The sequence below is a fragment of the Balaenoptera borealis genome, assembly GCF_965194805.1.
Source record: "Balaenoptera borealis genome assembly, chromosome: 11".
Classification (NCBI taxonomy): Eukaryota; Metazoa; Chordata; class Mammalia; order Artiodactyla; family Balaenopteridae; genus Balaenoptera; species Balaenoptera borealis.
In genome coordinates, this window is record NC_138868.1 from 43,281,242 (window position 1) to 43,302,177 (window position 20,936).

The 20,936-nt window shown below is 39.0% G+C and overlaps 1 protein-coding gene and 1 pseudogene across 4 annotated transcripts; one reads left to right on the top strand and one right to left on the bottom strand.

Annotated features, from left to right (window-relative positions):
* Positions 1-412: 412 nt before the first annotated feature.
* On the bottom strand, positions 413-1,438 carry LOC309605617 (large ribosomal subunit protein eL21-like; annotated as a pseudogene). The gene is made up of 2 exons: positions 1,224-1,438; positions 413-881 (listed from the first exon to the last, which is right to left on the bottom strand). The product of its transcript is annotated as a large ribosomal subunit protein eL21-like (transcript).
* A 674-nt stretch (positions 1,439-2,112) lies between these two features.
* On the top strand, positions 2,113-10,604 carry PTH (parathyroid hormone). 3 transcript variants are annotated; one of them, XM_082341688.1, is made up of 4 exons: positions 2,113-5,701; positions 7,313-7,393; positions 9,319-9,409; positions 9,529-10,603. In XM_082341688.1, the coding sequence occupies exons 3-4, from the start codon at positions 9,324-9,326 to the stop codon at positions 9,788-9,790; spliced, it is 348 nt and encodes a 115-aa protein (XP_082197814.1). In that variant the 5' UTR covers positions 2,113-5,701; positions 7,313-7,393; positions 9,319-9,323; the 3' UTR covers positions 9,791-10,603. The 3 variants fall into 3 exon arrangements, with proteins under 3 accessions (XP_082197814.1, XP_082197813.1, XP_082197812.1); XM_082341687.1 differs by lacking the exon at positions 2,113-5,701 and having other exon boundaries at positions 7,274-7,393; positions 9,529-10,604; XM_082341686.1 differs by lacking the exons at positions 2,113-5,701; positions 7,313-7,393 and having other exon boundaries at positions 8,888-9,409; positions 9,529-10,604.
* Positions 10,605-20,936: the final 10,332 nt, after the last annotated feature.

Here is a 20,936-nt window from a genome sequence, read left to right on the forward strand (position 1 = left end):
GTCTTCTGACTCCAAATCTAGTGCTCTTTCCACTATCACCTTCCCTCTAATTGATTTTGTAAAATAACCAGCCACATGAGTATGTTTGGAATTGTTTCACAGTGACTTTCCATACTTTACTAGACATCTGGAGAATGTCCCTGGCAGGGAAATATAGAATCTCATTTTCATGCCTCTCTTTGCACCCACTAGATCATTCTTTTGGACAGTTTGTTGAGTTAGGCCATGCTGAAGATTCTCTTCATTGTTGAAAGATGAAGTCAATAGCATTCTAGGTTAAGCCTTTAGAGCAGCTCTGTGATGTTTGAAATGCCATGCAATCAGCTTAAAAGGGGGACACAGAAAGCTACAAATTGGAATTATATGACCTTAACAGGATTCATGAAAATAATAATAATTATTATTATTAATATTATTATTTTACAGTCCAGGTCTTTTATTTTCTTTACACCCATCATGCCATGAATTCATAGGGAATGGGCTCCAACAGTTCAGGCTCCTTTCCATTGGTTCTCACGAAGTGTGCTTCTCTGGGTGGTGCGGGCTGGCGCTTAAGTTGAACCCAAGTACCTTTCTCTTTGGCTTCCTTCTTTTTCTGATCATTTTCCTTCACCCGTTTCAGGAAGCTATCTCGGCTCCTAGAGTGCTTAATATGCTAGATACGCACATTAATTCTCTTGGCAAGAATCTTGCCCTTAACTTGTTTGTTTACAATGATGCCAACAGCATGCTGAGTAACATTGTAGACTCTCCCAATTTTGCCATGGTAACATTTGTGGGGCATTCCTTTTTGAACAGTGCCCATTCCCTTGATATCTACAATATCACCTTTCTTGTAGATTTGCATGTATGTGGCCAAAGGAACAACTCCATGTTTGTTTCTTTTTTACACCCTTCCATGGTATTTCTTTTTATTTATTTTATTTGTTTATTTATTTAAAACCCCACATTTGTTTATTTATTTATTTTTTTGGCTGTGTTGGGTCTTCGTTTCTGTGCGAGGGCTTTCTCTAGTTGTGGCAAGCGGGGGCCACTCTTCATTGCGGTGCGCGGGCCTCTCACTATCGCGGCCTCTCTTGTTGCGGAGCACAGGCTCCAGACACGCAGGCTCAGTAGTTGTGGCTCACGGGCCTAGTTGCTCCATGGCATGTGGGATCTTCCCAGACCAGGGCTCGAACCTGTGTCCCCTGCATTAGCAGGCAGATTCTCAACCACTGCACCACAAGGGAAGCCCTACTCCATGTTTTTTAAAAGACCTAGAGAACATGTAGAGGGTGCCCCTCCTCTTTCCCTTTGTGTTGGTCATTTTGGCGAATAACTGGAAGATGGCGGTTCTGGCCGAAAAGCCATGAAAATAATTATTATTGTTAGTTGTGATTTTAATCAATACCAGGTATGCAGTTGACAAAGTGCATTCATACATATTATTCTATGTGATCCTCACAATAACTCTGTGGAGTAGTTCGTATCTATTTTTCTGTAGAAATTAAGGTTCTGTGCTAAAATGACTTGGGTTGTGCAACTAATAAGCGCCAAACCTTTACCCTCATCTTCCATATTCAGGTCCTGAGCGTTTCACTGCATAGTGCTGCTAGGTGGATGTGAGAAGAACATAGCTTCTAGGGCTGCCTGTCAGTTTAACTTGCGTTGGAGTCCACTCTCCAGTCACACTCGGCATATTTTATTACCAACAATAGAAAGATATGCTTAGTTTTAGTTTAAATTTTACAATTCTTTGTGCAATTAGCACATTCAAAATGGAATTTATGAACACCGTAACTGCCTACTGCCTCAGAATTCTTTGCACTTCAGGGGGCTGGGCTGAAGGAGGAAGAGAGCAGATTGAGCCCAGGAGCTCAACACCTTCCATGTTTACTACTGGGGACTCCTGGAATGAGGTGGACGCATGTGAGAGAATGGGCAAGGGACACTTTCCTTTCAGATTTAGATTCAACATGCATTTTTTTTTTTAAGTGCTTCTATAGCACCTTGTTTTTTTTTTAAATTTACTTTTATTTATTTATTTATGGCTGTGTTGGGTCTTCATTTCTGTACGAGGGCTTTCTCTAGTTGCGGCAAGTGGGGGCCACTCTTCATCGCAGTGCGCGGGCTTCTCACTATCGCGGCCTCTCTTGTTGCGGAGCACAGGCTCCAGATGCGCAGGCTCAGCAATTGTGTCTCACGGGCCCAGTTGCTCTGCGGTATGTGGGATCTTCCCAGACCAGGGCTCGAACCCGTGTCCCCTGCATTGGCAGGCAGATTCTCAACCACTGCGCCACCAGGGAAGCCCCAACATGCATTTTTTGAATGCCATTTACAGTCAAAACATTTTCACATATGATAGCTCATCTCTGAAAGCTCATAACTAAAAGGAGGGAAGGCAGGGCTTCCCTGATGGTGCAGTGGTTAAGAATCCGCCTGCCAATGCAGGGGACACAGGTTCGGGCCCTGGTCCGGGAAGATCCCACATGCCGCGGAGCAACTAAGCCCGTACGCCACAGCTGAGCCTGTGCTCTAGAGCCTGCGAGCCGCAACTGCTGAGCCCGCTTGCCACAACTACTGAAGCCCACGCGCCTAGAGCCCGTGCTCCACAACAAGAGAAGCCACAACAATGAGAAGCCCGCGCACCACAACAAAGAGTAGCCCCCGCTCACTGCAACTAGAGAAAGCCCGTGCGCAGCAGCGAAGACCCGACACAGCCCTAAATAAACAAATAAATAAATAAATAAAAATAATTAAAAGGAGGGAAGGCAGTATTCTACTTTGAGATGTAGAATTTGAGATCTGAAAAGTTAAGATGCTCTAACTTAAAAAAAATCACAGGAAAAAAAGTTCAGGGAGAAGATTGTGAGCAGGGAAATTGCTACTGTTTCTAGACTGGCTGATTTTAGGTGCTCAACAAATCTTTACTATGTTGGATTGAAATGGTAATTTGGATTGACATGCTGGCATTCCTAACTCAGACTCTGAACACCCAGATCATTTGACTTAAAGCTTCACTAATGGGAAACCAATACCCCCTGTCCTGCTTTATTTTCCCCACACTATTTTAAAACATAAAGAAAGAATCAAGGTACACAGACTATTGGCTCCAGTTGACTATTGGGAAGGGATGTGAAAGACATTGTATTTTTTTTCTGATGTCATAAATTGCATATAATATTCTACCAAGGGTAAGGGGAAAATGGAGCAGAACTAAGAATCTATTCCAAGGGAAGATTCACATTTACTGAGGAAAACATATTGTCTATACTCCAAATGAGAACACTTGGTCTGAAAAGTATATTTACGAGACAATAAAAGAAGAATATTTAGAATTAGTGGTGACATCAGTGGTCTGGTCAGCTCACTGAAAAGGGTCATTAAAAATGTGAGACTTTACTTCTTCATTAAATTGCTATGGCTGTCCAACTTCCTTATGGTTCCGAAAATAAAAATGAAAACTCTCAAAGCCTACTTCCCCCCCCACCTCCATTTCTTTAAGAAACAGAGGGTACAATTAAATCTCAGGGGGCTTTTGAATGAGGAACACTCAAGGACTTGTTCCAGTGCTTACCTATGTCATGAGAACATTACAGAGGCATCTGCACAACTAGAAATCTTTTCAATCAATAAAGATCCCAAGGCTTCCCCAAGTGACACCCTGGTTTACACTGTGACATTCCTTGCTGTATTTAGGACTCTCTCATCCCAGGCATCCAGAATCTTTTTACCCTCAGTCCCCACCTGCAGAGATGCCTTTTTCTAACTGTGAAAACAGTGCATGTCATTTTAACACTCCTCCATTCCACATAAACATGGAGAAGGAATACAGGCAGGGATGGACACTCACTGATAGAATGGACAAAAAGCAACAAGTAGTATTTTACTTGTGAAGGTAGCTGCATATTTCATCTTTGAGGGGCTGCTCAGGTATAATGTATCCCAGGGTTTATAACAGCTCATACATATAAAGAGATCAATGGCTTATTAAACGCTGCCTATCAGAGAACCACACTTGCAATATCCATCAATAAAGGTTATGGAGAAAGAAAAATAAAGAAGTGAATATTATAAAAAACAAGTGGAAAATTCAGCAGTTATTATATGCTGTCCTTTAAAACATTTTTACTCATTGTCTCTAACAACAGAAACATCTGGGGGCTGGTGAGTAGGAGGGAGGAAAATTGTGTCTGACAGATTAAGAATTCAGTAGCTCAATAGCCCACAGGAGAGCTTAAAGCAAAAGAGTAGGTCAACTGTTAAGACAGTCACCAATTAATCTGTTGACAAAACATGGAATTAGGAGAACTATAGCTGGATTTCCCAGCGCTGGAAGTTTCTTCTTGATGTTAAGTCCCCAAAGCCATACTAATTCCTATTGAGCAAACAGAAGGAAAAAGTTATCAGTCTCAAATTAAACCTCCCATAATGCAAGGGGAAATAACACATGGCCCTTTATCCTTACCAAATGTGCGGAGGAATACAGTAGGTTGTCTGACCCTAGCTTCAGAGAACTTGAGAGTGCTAAGAAAGGCTGAGCTTTTCAAAGGAAAAAGCTGTGCTCAGCTCTTTTCTGTCACTCTGACATCAGTCTCTTGTGCCCACATAGCCCTTAGCCCTCTTATTCCTAAATGGTTTCCTTCTATCTAATGTCTACAGTCCCAGAGGCTGATGGTTCAGATAAACTATGTGCCAAATCTTGGCAGCTGTGTCTCTTCTTTGTGGGAAGGTCAAAGTAGTACTTTACAAAATCCAAAGGACACAAAATATTACTAATGCACACATGTGTTTAGAGAGGACTACAAGATAAAACTCCTAGGCATACACACAGAAGCCTTCCATAATTTGTACCATACTTACTTTTTTTAGGGTCATTACCCATCTCCCCTCTCCTCCCACTAGCGTGTATTCAGTCTTCATTGCCTCCATGCCTTTGCACATGCTGTTCCTTCTTGTCCTTTCTCACCTTCTCTGATGGAAAACTCATTCATCCTTGAGAATACTTAAGCTTCTCAGGAAAACAGCTTGCAACAACTACAGGGAAATTAGTCACTTCTTCCTCTGTGCTTTTTATAAGCCTCTGTTAATATGACTATTATAACGTCTATTATATTATATTCCAATTTATATGTCAAATTTCAGGGCAAGGATCATGTCTCAATCATTTAGTGATTAACACAGCCTCTGGCAGATATCTAGTATATACTCAATGCACTTTTTGAATGAATAAGCTTTGTCTGTTTTCTTTATTTTTCTGTAAAACTAGTTTAATAATGTGGTTATCTTCAATATGGCAGTTTATTCTTAAATAATTGTAATAAGAGGAAGACAGTGAAAACAGTGTGCATTACTCCTGGAAGGCTGTCAATTATATCAAACTTACCCAAAGAAGTGGGAAAAAATCTCCAAATTAAAATGTTAAACATGGCCTTTTAATAACAATCAAAAAATGTGTGTATAAAACCATTTGTTTTTCCAGTTCTTCTACTTCTTAACAGAGCGTAACAAAAAATGGTACACAAACATCAGGTTTAGACTTTGCATCAGAAGAGGTCTTTTAAAGGATCAAAACAATAGATTTTTTTTTTAGTTGAAAGGGACCTCCTGGTTATCTAGTTCAACTCTCTGCTCTGTATGAATCTCTATGATATCTCTGATAGATGCTCACCCAGCTTCTACTTGAACACTTCCAGTGATCGGGAACTCACTACTTAGGAAGGTAATTGATTCTTTATTTTGACAATTATGATATCCAAGTTGAGCCCAAATCTGCCTCCCTGTAATCTTTAGCCGTTGGACTCAGTCCGTCCTTCTTAAACCACAGAAGATATTCCTTCTTCCTTATAGAAGCTCTATAAAGAATTTAAAACAGCTACATCATCATCCCAAGTCTTTTCTTTTCCAGACTTTTCCAGTTTGATTCAACTCCTTCTGATATGTCATGTTTATCAACATTTTCACCAACCTGGTTCATATCCTCCAGACATGTTGCAGTTTGTCTCTAAGACTTCTGAAACTGAGCCTGGGACACTACTCCAAATGAGATTTGCTCAGTGTAGAGGATTTCTCAGAGCAGCACTAACACATATCTTTCATTCTAGCCTCTGTACAGGTATTTGAAATTTGGACTGGCTCTTACTTGATGTAGAGTCAAAGCTTGGCAAGAGTTAGCAGGAAAGAGGATAACATGAAGCCTGGGTAGGAGCAGAGCTAAGAGAACTGATCCAATTCTGGGGCTTTAGTTGGGAGGCAAGCTGCCTAAACGAACCCTAGATATACCAAGGGGATTCAAGGGGTTTTGATCGATAGATGGGGACAAGGCTGTAGCAATATTTGAAATCAGATATGTGGTGGCATCTTGCCTCTATTAGGTTTTGGAGCAGGCCCTCCATCACCAGGTGGGGAACATGAGAAACAAGACCCAACTCCTGGCAAAGAGTCTGCAAAGGGTTAGGCAAATTAGAGTCAGGAAGACTGGGGTTCAAAGAAGGGCTACATTTCGAAGGGGAAATTGAGGTAGTAAGAATTAAAATAGCTCTGGAATCATAAAGACCTTTGTTGAACTCCATCTTCTTCATTTTCCAAACCTCAGTTTCCTCATGTGAAGATAATAGTATTTACTTTAAAGGATTGCTGTGAAGACTTAGTGGGATGATATATGTAAAGTCTGGCATACAGTTACTGCTTTTCAAATGTTTTTATTGCAAATTAAAATAAAAAGAGATAAAATGTAAGTTAAATGAATTTTTAAATAATTTCACTTTTGAAGCCTTTCAAATTAATTATGTACTAAGAGCATATTCTCAAAACATTTTTAACACTTCCTTTAAGAAAAGCACTATACCTATTTTTTTGAAAGATGATCAGGAATGATATGGATTGGTTGAATATGGCTTGTAAAATAAGCATAATGTAATATGATTCATTATAATCCTCATAATAATTGTACCAATTTTATGGTTATAAGAAATATACTTATTTTCAGATTTTACTTTCAAATAAGTGATGACTTTACCATAAATCTCTGAAGTCAGTCTTTTTTGTAATATAAATTCACTAATCCAGTCAGAATTACAATTCACTATTTGTTAGAAATTTTTGCATAAATCCTTTTCCCAGCCCCACACTGTTTTCCTTTTAATATCCAATTATCTAAAATTTAAGAGGAATGAGCACCGCCCCATGGGAGTGTGTGTGCTGCTCTGATCCTATAGTTAAAATTCAGAGAATTAGGAGTGACGTCATCCGTAACAATAAAAAAGCTTCTCTTGGTGTGTGGAAGACCTATATATAAAAGTCACATTTAAGGGTCTACAACTCAATTCATCAGCTTTCTCAGGTTTACTCAACTTTGAGAAAGCATCAGCTGCTAATACACCTGAAAGAAGATCGTGTCCTAAGACATTGTGTGGTGAGTAATCTTTATTTTCTCTTTTAAATTTCATATGAGTTCTTTTTTATGATCAAGCAATTATTTAATGTGTACCATTTTCTACTAATGTCATGCTACTCGTTCAAGGTAAAATGTTAAGGGAGGGTTTGAATGATATTTAATATAAAAATGCTGCAATAAAAAATAAATTTATGCTGCTAAAATGTTGTTAAATCATTTATTTTTGTGATTAAAGTCTTTTGAGAGGCCTTGCTTTTTATAAACTCATCTGAAATTACATGAAAAATAATTAAAATTTGGCATGATGTGCTTTAATGGTATCTTATTAAAATTTTGAAATAAAACAGCCTAATGTGAAATGAATAATTCTGATTTAAATAATCAATGTAAATTTATTTCTCTGAGTTAAAATTCCATTTTTCCTCCAGAATATCCTCATAGAGAGCTCAATCTGTGTACTATAGTTGGAGAAACTCAGTTTTACTGCTGAATATTTATTCCCTTTACATAAAGCCTTTTCTAATTTTCTATTCTGAAAACTGTACATGAATTTGAAGGATGTTTTACAACCATTTTTCAGCTTTTTAAATGACATTCTTGTAAGAACCTCATCTCTCTATTAAGAACAAGGAAGCAAGGCAGAGGCATTAGGTGAATGTGACAAAGCTAGAATAGGACCCCCAAGCTTCTGTCCTCTGGCTACAATGATTGTTTCTAACACAAACCAAAAATGAAGAATATTCATTTGTTGCTCCTTCAATAGCTTTATATTGCACAGTGAAAATAAATATAGTCGATTATAATGCTCCTTATGCTACTTCTAAATGATGCAGTTTCCCTTTAAAATATGAGTACATAGCCACCCTATGTGTATGTTAAAACAGAGAATGTTAAGTATTAAGAAAAGGCACGTCTATGATAAAAGGCTTTGCAATTGTTGAAATGCAGATTACGGTAAGACTTTTCTATTTTGAGATGAAAAGCTTAAAAGCAAAGGAGGAAAGTACTAAAAATTATACTCAAACAAAATTGTTAATAAAATAATCTGAAAAGATAAGATACAGACAAGCATTTTATATGGAGTCAAAGCTCTAAATTCATATAACAAGTAATCAATTAGATGATGTTTAAATGCTTTGACACATTCTTTTTAATGGTAGGAGAAGTGTGTGTTAATTTAGTAAAAATCTCTAAATCAGAGCCTATTCATTTGGCATTTATGTTTATCATTGTGTTGAAAGGAAGTTTACTTATGAAAAAGAGATTTGCTAAGTCAACAAACACTGTTGACAATTTACCTAATTAAAAGAAGTAGGGGCTTCCCTGGTGGTCCAGTGGGTGAGACTCCACGCTCCCAATGCAGGGGGCCCAGGTTGGATCCCTGGTCGGGGAACTAGATCCTGCACGCATGCCGCAACTAAAGATCCCACATGCTGCAACGAGGATCCTGCGTGCTGCAACTAAGACCCGGCACAGCCAAAATAATAAATAAATAAATAAATAAATAAATAAATAAATAAATAAATAAATAAGAAGTAGCCATTTTCAAGCTTCTTGTGTATTTAGTCATAACACAAAATGTGGGAGGAAATTCTAAACAATAAGGTTTTTCATTCTTCATGTAGCTTAAATTCATATATTAAAACTTGCACAAGAACTCTCAAAAAGATACCTAAGAAAGTAAAGCTAATCTGTCTAATTTCTAAGTCAAATTGTGTGTATACATGATATATACTAATTATCCGTATACATAATATATACTTATATATACTGTAAAATAAAGAGGCTGATTCCAAAAGTCTCTCATGAAAAACAATCCAATTAGTTACTGTCACACTCTGTACAAAGTTGTATGATTATAAATATAAACTACTATAAATTTAATTGTATAGTTTGGAATATTAGAAGTATTTTAAATGCCTCCATTTTGCTTTTTCTTTTAGTGAAGATGATGTCTGCAAAAGACATGGTTAAAGTAATGGTTGTCATGTTCGCGGTTTGTTTTCTTGCAAGATCGGAAGGGAAGTCTGTTAAGTAAGTACCATAGCCTGTTCTGCACGGTGAGGGCATGGGAATTGGATTTTTAAGGTTGGCTTTATGATTTGGAAGAGGGGAGCTAATGGAGTGATCCTCTCTGATTCTGTTCCCTCTAGGAAGAGATCTGTGAGTGAAATACAGTTTATGCATAACCTGGGCAAGCATCTGAGCTCCATGGAAAGAGTGGAATGGCTGCGTAAGAAGTTGCAGGATGTGCACAACTTTGTTGCTCTCGGAACTTCTATAGCTTACAGAGATGGTAGTTCCCAGAGACCCCGAAAAAAGGAAGACAATGTCCTGGTTGAGAGCCATCAAAAAAGTCTTGGAGAAGCAGACAAAGCTGATGTGGATGTATTAATTAAAGCTAAACCCCAGTGAAAACAGATATGATCAGAGCACTGCTCTAGACAGCATAGGGCAACAACATTACATGCTGCTAAGGTTTTCAAGCTCTATTAAGATTAAGTGCCAATATTTCTAATATTACCAAACTTTATGTGTAATCTATTGCTAGCTGTGATAGCAGCAATTTTAATTGATTATTTTGATTTTACTTTTATTCATCTAAGAGCTCTTTTAATAATTCTATTTCTATTGATTCTAAATAAATGAAGTTAAGTATTTCTTCCTTGTTATAAAAATATCTTTTGGTTCTGAGTAACACCAATATGTTTAAATTGATTGTGACTAAGAAGAACAGCACAAAATTTTTTTTAACCCTATGTCTAACATTCTGATATTTTGAAATTATCCTTTAAATATTATCAAAGTACCAGGTCCCCGAATCATCACTAGCTAGTTACTATCGTCCTCTTCATTTCAGGAAAGGAAATGAAATGCCACTGGTCATATTCCTAGTCTGGACCCCAAATTGCAAGGAATAGAATTTTTGTGTTTAATAGAATATAACTTTGTTCATTTGTCCTTCCTCACACGCGTTTCTAACAAAATGGACTGACTTAACCAAAGACAATTTAGAATATCAATGGGCATTATGGAGAACTTCTGAAATCCCCAGACTCAATTTTCTTGAAACCAAATTGGACTACCATAGCTCTAAGATTTCCAAAACTGAATGAAATGCCTATTTTGATTGGTATTTTGAGGCCTCCAAATATCACCAGGACCCTAAAATTGCCTCTCTGCAAAATAGGATTTTAAGATTAACTGAGGCAAACAAGCAATTAAAGAAAGATGAATGGCTTCGGAAGCCTCGTGCTCCTCTTCCTTGGCTCCCTATGCTCAGGCTTCACCTCCGGCACCATCTCCCTCCTTCCCTTCTACACTGCCCACACCTTCTCTACACCCTCAGCTCCCCCTTACTAATTCTCTCGCTGAACTTTCATATTTCTTTGAAACCCTCCCCACTCCTTTTTCCTCTGAACTTATCAGAACCTGTCCCCTCAAAATTAAGCCTTCTGAGGATCCAGAGGCTAAACCCTGAATTTCTTATATTCCCTGGACTAAAGCTAAACTGCGAGCCACAGTCAAATATTTTCCCAAAGTAACCGAAGATCTTCACAGATTTGCTGAGGAATTTAATACAGTCTTTCAAACTTGTCAACCTTGTTTCTCTGATTTAAATCAGTTAGTTCATATGCTTGTTGGTAAAGGCCTGGCCCAGCACTGCATGAAAACTGCTAATTGGGAAAATCCTGAAAGTCTCTAGAATCACAACTGGGAGACCAAGCTTGCTAACTTATTATACGATCAAGCTTGGACAGTTGCTAGGCAACTTCATGGAGCAACTCCTAGGCCTTCTCCAAAGCCTGTTGATTGCAGCAAAATTTAGGTTTGCACAAAAAAATCAGATGAATCTGTTCATGACTATTACAATTGACTTCAGATTACTTTTAAAGAAAATTCTGGTCTTCCTTCAGATGTTTATTCCACCTGGGTAGCTTTTAACTCTATGTTTATTAATGGGCTGAACCAGGACCTTTCCCTTCTAGTAAAAAGGATCAGGATGGAATGGGAAAATATGTCCACTCCAGACTTAGTTAATCTGACAAACTTGCTCTCTTGCACTCTAGATGATTCACCTAAAAGAAAGACCACTAGGGAATTCCCTGGCTGTCCAGTGGTTAGGACTCCACGCTTCCACTGCCATGGCCCAGGTTCGATCCCTGGTCAGGGAACTAAGATCCCACAAGCTGCATGGAGTGGCCAAAAAAACCCCCAAAAAACAAAACCAAATAAACCACGCTAAAATTCTTCAACTCCAGCAAATAAAAACCCCTAAACAAAAACAAAACCCTCCTAGTTTCTGCTATTATTGCAAAAAGCTAGGACACTGGAAAAGAGATTGTTATACCTTTAAGTGCTTTAGGCACCTTCAGCCCTCTAACAAGCCTTTCCAACGTCCTCCCAATTCTCAATGATGGGGCTCTGAGAAACTACAGGGCCTCTTCCCAATCATCCCTCTTAATCTGCTTGGAGAAACGTCTCTCCAGATTGGGTATGAATCTCTTCCAGTCCTAACTGACACCAGAGCCACACTCTCAGTGCTTGACTCCACTACTATGAAATAGCCCCTGCCTTGAAGTACTAAAACAGTTCAAATAGTGGGGATCTCTAATCAACCTCAAGAGATGCCTGTCCCTGAACCTATTTCCTTTTGTTTGGCCCTTTGAGAGATACATAACTTTTTCTCCTTAGTTCCTCAACCCCATCCATCTATCAGGCTGAGACTTCTTAGAGAAGTATCATGCTGGGATTTCTTTCTTCCAAAGGGAGAAAAAAAAATCATAAAGGGAATTCCCGGGCAGTCCAGTGGTTAGGACTCCATGCTTTCACTGCCAAGGGCCTTGGTCAGGGAACAAAGATCCCACAAGCCACACAGTGCGGCATAAAAAAAAAAATTGCAAAGGTAGAAATAATTCTAGAACTTGAGAGTAGTCATTGAAGTAAAAACCAGGTGAATTAAATGACCCCTTGACATCTTTTATTTGCTCCATCTCTAATGATTCTAGAGCTGATTCTGGAAACACTGATAATTTGTCCCTATCGATTCAGCTACCATCTTTGTTATGGGCAAAATCTCCAACTGATATTGGCAAAATTCACAGCACACCTCCCATCAAGATTCAAATAGATCTCTCAAAACCTCTGCTCAGAATTAATCAATATTCTATAGGAAAGAATCTCTTCAAAGCATAAAGCCCATAATAGAAGATTACAAGGGCCAAGGCATCATTATCCCTTGCACTAGCCCCTGCAATACTCCCATTTTGCTAGTGAGAAAAACCTAAGGGCCAAGGGTGGATGCTTGTCCAGGACCTTTGAGCAATAAACAACATTGTTATCCCTCAACATTCTGTTGTTCCTAATATCCATTACTAATATCCACTCCCACTGGAAGCAATTTCTTTACTGTAATTGATTTATGCAGTACATTCTTTAGTATTCCAGTTGATGAAACTAGCCAATACCTTTTTTTAAAAAATTTTTGGCTGCGTTGGGTCTTTGTTGCTGTGCGCGGGCTTTCTCTAGTTGCGGCAAGAGGGGGCTACTCTCCATTGCAATGCGCGGGCTTTCTCTAGTTGCGGCAAGAGGGGGCTACTCTCCATTGCAATGCGCGGGCTTCTCATCGCGGTGGCATCTCTTGTTGTGGAGCACAGGCTCTAGGCATGTGGGCTTCAGGAGTTGCAGCATACAGGCTCAGTAGTTGCGGCATGCAGGCACTAGAGCACGCGGGCTTCAGTAGTTGCGACGTGTGGGCTCAGTAGTTGTGGCTTGTAGGCTCTAGAGTGCAGGCTCAGTAGTTGTGGTGCACGGGCTTAGTTGATCCACGGCATATGGGTTCTTCCCAGACCAAGGATCGAACCCGTGTCCCCTGCGTTGGCAGGCAGATTCTTAACCACTGCGCCACCAGGGAAGTCCCCTAGCCAATACCTTTTTTACTTCACTTGGGAAGAAAAACAATTCACATGGGCAGTAATGCCTCAGCCGTTACTTATTTCTCACAAATCCTGAAGGCTTATCCAGGTGACAAAAAGTTCCCTAGAAGTTCTATTTTGTTGTAACATGTGAAAGAAATCTCTGTGCTCTCCTTATCAAGCCTCTTCACCGGAAGACAGCATCCATATGTCAAAGCTTTTAGCCTTAAAGAGACATAACATTGTCAAGGAAAAAATTCAGTTTGCCCAAACCCAGGTTTCATATTTAGGGCATCTGATATCAGAACAAGGGCCACATCCAGATCCAGAGAGACTTTGTGGTGTCCTATGTTTCCAGAAACCCAAAACTAAGTGCCAACTGCTAGTTGTTTGTTGCCAAAATTGGATTCCAAATTTCTCTTTTATGCCCAAAACTCTGTATGTTCTACTAAGCAATAACAACTCCAATCCAATTTGATGGGAAGAACCAGACAACATAGATTTTAAGGCCTTAAAGGAGAGTTTGATGAACCTGCCTGTGTTTGGACATCCCAGTTATCAAATTCTCTTTTTCCTTTTGTATATGAAAAGGAAGGGAATGCCCTGGGGGTACTCACCCAAAAACACTGGGACCACCATTGACCCATAGGGTATTATAGCCAATAACTGGACCCTGTCGCATGGAGATACCCCTCTTGCCTTAGAACAATTACTGTCTCTGCCCTGTTGGTTAAGGCCACCAAGAAAGTTATTGTGGGATCCCCATTACCCATTTTTATACCTCATGCAGTAGAAGGCCTCCCCAATTCTTATCACACTCAACCTTTCTCAGTGAGCCCCCTCAACTCCTATGAAGCCCTTTTGTTAACCACTCCTCACGTAACTCTTTTACAGTGTAATAACTTTAATCCTGGTACTCTTCTTCCCACCATCACCAATGACATCTCTCATGACTGCCTAACACTGATGGATCACCTCCTGACTCCTGGTGATAATCTACAGGCAATTCCTCTGGGTAACACTGGCTTTTCAGGGTTCACTGATGGTTCTTATTTAAAAGGTGACAATGGCAAATACTGTGCTGTTTAGTCTATTGCAACTCCTTTTGATACTGATGAGGCAGCATCTATACCTATGACTACTTTGGCCCAACAGCCTGAATTATACACTGTTACACAGGCTTGTACTTTAGTCAAGGGCAAAACTTCTAATATTTATACTGATAGCAGATATGCTTTCAGAGTAGTTCATGATTTTGGAATGTTTTACAAGCAATGTGGCTTCCTTTCTTCCAGCAGATATAAAATTTTAAATGGCCCCTTTGTTCAGGAATTGTTGGATGTAATGCTTTTACCCACCACTTTAGCTGTTATTAAGATTCCAGAGCATTCTATTTTTTTTTAAATTTATTTTGGCTGCGCCAGGTCTTAGATGTGGCACGTGGGATCTTTTAGTTGCAGCATGCGGGCTTCTTAGTTGCGGCATGCGGACTCTCAGTTGTGGCATGCATGCGGGATCTAGTTCCCCGACCAGGGATCAAACCCAGGCCCCCTGCATTGGGAGCTCGGAGTCTTACCCACTGGACTACAAGGGAAGTCCCAAGATTCCAGGGCATTCTAAACTTGACTCCTGGAAGCTAAATCACCTTGCTGGAATTTCCACAAGGAATGCTGCCCTTAAAGGAACCAAGAGCAATCAGACCTCTGTCATGGTCCAAAGAGATATTTTCCCAAATGATAAGTTAGAAAAACTGGCTAGACAAGCCCAACAGTTGGCCCCAGAAAAGAAAAAACAAGGTTGAAAATTCACAATTGTTGGTTTGAAAAAAAGAGAAAGCTCTGATTCAAACCAAATAACATTCTAGTCCTACCAGAAACTCTAAAAATCCCATTGCTAACCACTGTACATGCATTAAACCATTGGTCTATTCATAAAATGATAGCATTCATGAGTCAATATTGGTGGAGAAACATTAACAAAGTCACAAAATAGTGCCTACCTCACTTGTCCCACTTGTTCTAAATACAACCCAGGAAGCCTGTTTGTACTGCTCTCAGACATTTTAAACTGCCTCATGGACCGTTTGAGTTCTGGCCAATGGGTTTCATACAACTTCCTCCATCTCATGGATATACATATGTTTTAGTCATGGTCTGTATGTTTTCACACTGGACTGACGGACTACTGCCTGTTCTGTGGCTAAAGTCCTTTTGGATATGATTATCCTTACCTGGGGAACTCCTCTTAAACTTCATAATGATCAAGGAACCCATTTTTACTGTTCATGTACTTCAACCAGTCTGCTCTGTTTGGCTGGTTTTACAACAATTTCACTGTGTTTATCACCTTCAATCCTCTGGTTTAGTTGAAGGTACACAGCATTATTGAGTCAACTGACAAAATTTGTAGAGGCCTTCCAAATACCTTGGCCAAAAGCATTGCTGGTAGTCCTTCTAAATCTCAGATCTACCCCTTTTGGAACTCATAAACTCTCACCCTTTGGGATAGTCAGAGGATGCCCAGTGTACTTGGCTCCTGCCTCTTTTGACCCACAAGAGATGAAAGGAAAGATACTCCAATATTGCAAAGGTCTAATTGCTTCTACTACAAATAACTGTGTTTGATAGAGCAATCTCTTCACAGTGCATTCTCGGGAGAGGAAGACCTTAAGCATCCTACCCTGCAAACTGGAGATTTTGTTTATTGGAAAATGCATCTCCGGAAAGACTCTCTTCGACCTTGCTGGAAAGGCTCCTATCAGGTACTGCAAACTAATTCTGTGCTGCCAAACTCCAGGGAATAGACTCTGAGAACATGTGACACACCTAAAGAAAACACCAAACACTGACTGGACCTGCACATTATCTAGTGACCTGAAAGTAAAGATTTCCTGGAATTGAAGCAGACAGTATCTGATGAGATAGCTTTCCAAAGATATCTGGACCAGGACTGTTGGAAGTTTGTCTGCCAAACCGTTGATGATGACATAATGCTTCAGGTGATCTCCAATGCCTAATATCTTGATAATATATAAACTTTAAATTAAAAGTGCCTGGGAGTTCTCTCTCTTACCCTCCTTGTTACTCAAATGTGACTTCAATAGGTTTCCACTCTGTGTTCTTTCCCTCTGATGTGAGACATTATACCCAGGAAAAATCCTTCCTGGCATTGAGGGACAGGGAGCTGCTGAAACGAGAAAACCTGACTTGATCAGTGATACTTTCAAAGAAAGATCTTGATTAAAAGAGGGAAATGTAAAAAATTAATAAATAGAAACCTCAAGTAGTCAGGAAACCAGAAGAGGGAGCTCTCATGCCCTGCTACCAAAGTAGGACCCAACTGGAAGAAGAAAGACTTCCTCTTCTTTCCTGGCAACAACTCAGCCAATGAAAAGCCCTGGATTGTTAGTTTATTATAGCCCTCCCAACATCCTTTTGCCTTCTGTGAAAGAGTTCTCCTTCCCTTGCTATTTGAGGACTTACATGTTGCTCTCCATGGTTGCAGACCCTGAATTGTAATTCTTTGTTTATCCCAAATAGACTTTTTTTTTTTTTTTTTTTGCTGGGGAAATAACTAAGTTTATTTTAGGTCAACACCTTAAACTGTGAGCCTCCTGGGTCTAGTTCAACATCATCCTGAGCAAAGCCCAGTATGTAGAATTAAGTTAGGTTTTAAAATCAATTATTTGTTTTTGTAATTCTTAGATAGTTTTCTCAATCATATAAACTCCTGGTAATATCAGGAAAGCTTGGGGATGTATGATGCATCAGTTTCACCCTATATGCTCTTCTTTTGGGACAAGACATCACATACCTTTTGAAAGGACTGTGGCCAAATTGCAACATCTGTAGCATTCTTGGCACAGATCTTCATGGGTTGTACATTTTCACCTTCTATGGAGATCCCAGGGAAAAAGGGTGGGCACAGGAGACTCCAAGGTAAGACACATTTTTCATTCTCACCAAGAACTTTTTGAACAGTGTATTCACTAACTGAACGAACTTTTTGGCCAACTCAATATTTGTGAAGATGTATAAATGAAAACCATCAGAGGCATTGAAAAATAAAATGGCTTTCAGGTCCCAGTCCAGAAAAATCCTCACCTCTGTTAGTTTGAGTTCACGTGGAGAATAGTCCTGGTTTCCGTACTGGCAGTGACTTAATGTCTCCTCCTGAGGCTCACAACCCAGAACCCCAGACCTGAAGATACCAGGAAAGGGCAATCATGATATGCAGAATCCCTGCAAACAACCACAGCCAATTCCAGTGTTTCTCCAACTTCCACCTCCCAATAATGTCAGCCGGAGGTGAAGCAGGATGACCCCAGCACACAAGAAGCAGAGATAAATGTTTTGGCATTCTCTGGTTGTCTTGTCTGAACCTACCCACATTCAATGCTCTGCAGGTCATTAAGAGAATAAGAGGAAGTCACTGGCTATAAGCAGAGCTAGAGTCATTTTCCAGAAGAATCTCAGCCCAGACATCATCACTTAGATCTCAGTCACCAGTTTCCCCAGGGCAATGCTGGTCTGGATCCTCTGGATCTAGGAGATGTCAAGACACTGGGGACAAGAGAAAAAACTGTCCTGATGCCTAAGGCAGGAGAAACAGAAATTATGTTTGCAGAATGTCAAACAGGGATCTTGGAAATAGTTCAGGTAGGTGAAATGTGTTGATTCTTTTCTGAGTTTTTCTGCCATGGTCATCATTTCAATATGGCTGTTATTAGTTTTGTGCTTCTCTGGGGTGCTGCAACTTCTTAACTGGATCCCAGACTTCTCATAAAGGTATTTTGCTCTGTATATTATTGCTAAATCAGTGTTTCTGTGAGGAACCAAGGCCTAGGACTTCCTATTCCACCATCTTGCTGATCTTACTAACATAGGTTTATTTTTGAGCTCTATGTGTTTATTCTGTTATATTGATGTATTTGTTCTTGCAGTATAAAGTACACACACACACACATATCCTTCTTTATAGACCTTTATTCTACCATTCAATATTTACACTGAGTTTGTTGGGTTCTCTTCTAAAAAAATCCAGCTGCAATTTTGATTGGGATTGTATTAAAATTATATGTTAATTGTAGGAAGAATTGTCATCTTTATTATATCGTCCTATTCATCAACATAGTAAGCCTTTTCACTTATTCTGACCTACTTTAATACCTTTTAAATAGAGTTTAAACATTTTCTCTAGAAAAATCTTATGTATCCTTTGTTAATTGCTAAATTCTGTATGGTTTATTGTGAAAGGTATCTAAATGTTTATTATATTTTTTAATTGGTTATTTTTGGTATGGAGAAACATTGTTCATTTTCCTAATTTTTTCTTATAACCAACAAACTTGCTGAACTGTCTTATTAATTCTAATAGCTTATATCTTGTTTACATTTGCTTTTCTATGTAGATGATCATATAATCTCAAATAATGACACTTTTATCTCTTTTCTCCCTGTGATTATACTTTTTTTTTCATTTCTTATAGTAGTATCTGGCACCTCAGTACCATGCTAATGAATGATGCTACTGGGTTTCCTTATCATATTCTGGACCTTAATGGGAATGTGTATGTAATTTCTCAACAAGAGAATGGTTTTTAACATATTGATGACATTCCCTTCTATAACTAGTTTTCTAAGGGTTCTTTTGAAATTATAAAAGAACTTTATAAAATGCTGTTTCTCCAAAAATATGTAACTTTTCACTTTTAGTCCATTAATGTAATAAATTAAATATTTTTGCATGCCTGGAATAAAATCTACTTGATATTGACGTGTTTTTACTTTTTAAAATAGTAAAATTTATTGTACATGACTTCCCAGGTGGCGCAGTGGTTGGGAATCTGCCTGCCAATGCAGGGGGCACGGGTTTGAGCCCTGTCCGGGAGGATCCCACATGCCGCGGAGCAACCAAGCCTGTGTGCCACAACTACTGAGCCTGCACTCTAGAACCTGTGAGCCACAACTACTGAGCCTGCGCGCCACAACTACTGAAGCCCGAGCCGTGCCTAGAGCCTGTGCTCCACAACAAGAGAAGCCACCACAATGAGAAGCCCATGCACCGCAACAAAGAGTAGCCCCCGCTTGCCACAACTAGAGAAAGCCCACGCACAGCAACAAAGACCCAACACAGCCAAAAATAAATAAGTAAATAAATAAATTTATTTTAAAAAATTTGTTGTACATATATGTAGATTTTTTTAAGGAAAAAACACCCATGACTCATTATTCAGATTGCGAAATAGAATATTGCTAGTACCTCAGAAATTCCTGTAAGCTCTTCCCTGTTCATATCCCCTTCATCCTCACTTCCTTATTTTTATGTTTATCATTATTCTTTTGCTTTTCTTTATAGAAAGTCAATATCCCTTGGTTAGATTGGATAGTCTAATATATATATTTCAAATATATGCTGTTGCATAGCATAGGCTCTGTCTTTCCAGCCTGTGGCATCTATTTTCTCACCATCCACTATGGCTAAGCCCCTGCTCCATATTTTTAGATTTTTACCAGTCAGCACCCTATTTAAAGGTACTCATTTCTGAATTAGTTCGGGTGAGCAAATTGCTGTAAAAAATAGATCCCAAATATATAACCACCTAAATTAAATAGAAGTTTCTTTCTTATTCACATAATATTACTGGAATGTTATATTACTGGGCAGGTGAACAATTCAATAGGGTAGCCAGAGACTCAGCTTCTACCATGGTAGCCCTAAGGTTGTCTCCTCTCTAGATAACTGTATGTGGAAAAGGTAGGAATGCCATGTGGGAAGTTTTTACTGGCCAGGCCTGGAAAGGTGACATCATCTCTTCCTATTTCATTAATTATATTATAGTCATGCAACCATACCTAATATTTTAAAGTGGGGTGGGGTGGGGCAGCTGAAAAATGTAGTCTCTGGCTGGGTAGATACTTCCCAGTGACAACTCTATACTAGGAAAGCACAGGTTTTGGTGACATCTCTATCACAGTTTATATATATATATATATATATATATATATATATATATATAATATTCTGTGTGTGTGTGTGTGTGTATATATCTTAAAAAATTTTTGTCTGGTTTTGGACAAAATGTCCAAATTTACCATATTATTTACCATATTTAGTATTTTGCATTTTGTTCTTTTCACTTGTGAGATTCATCTCTATTGATGCATGTAGCTGTAGTTATTTTAATTGTGTAGTATTTCATTGTAAAGTATACTTCAGTTTATTTATGCATTTATTCTTAATGGATATCTGGGTTGTTTTCAGTTTTGAGCTATTACTGACAATGAGCATTCTTTTAGATGTCTTTTACACCTGTAAGAGTTTCCTTAGGATATGTACCTAGAAATGGAGTTGCATGTTCAACTTTTCTAGGAGATGCTAACCTATTTTCCACAGTGGTTGTAACAGTTTATATCTCATGCCTCCAGCAACATATGAAAGTTCCTCTTGCTCTACATTCTTGCCAATGCCAAGTATTGCAAGACTTTCAAAATTTTGCCAATATAATGGGCATCTCATTGTTCTTTTAATTTGATTTCCCAGGTTACTTGTGTGGTTTAGTGTCTTTTCATATATTTATTTGCCATTTGGGTTTCTTTGTCTGTGAAGTGCCTATTCAATTCTCCTTTCCATTTTCTTTTTCGGGT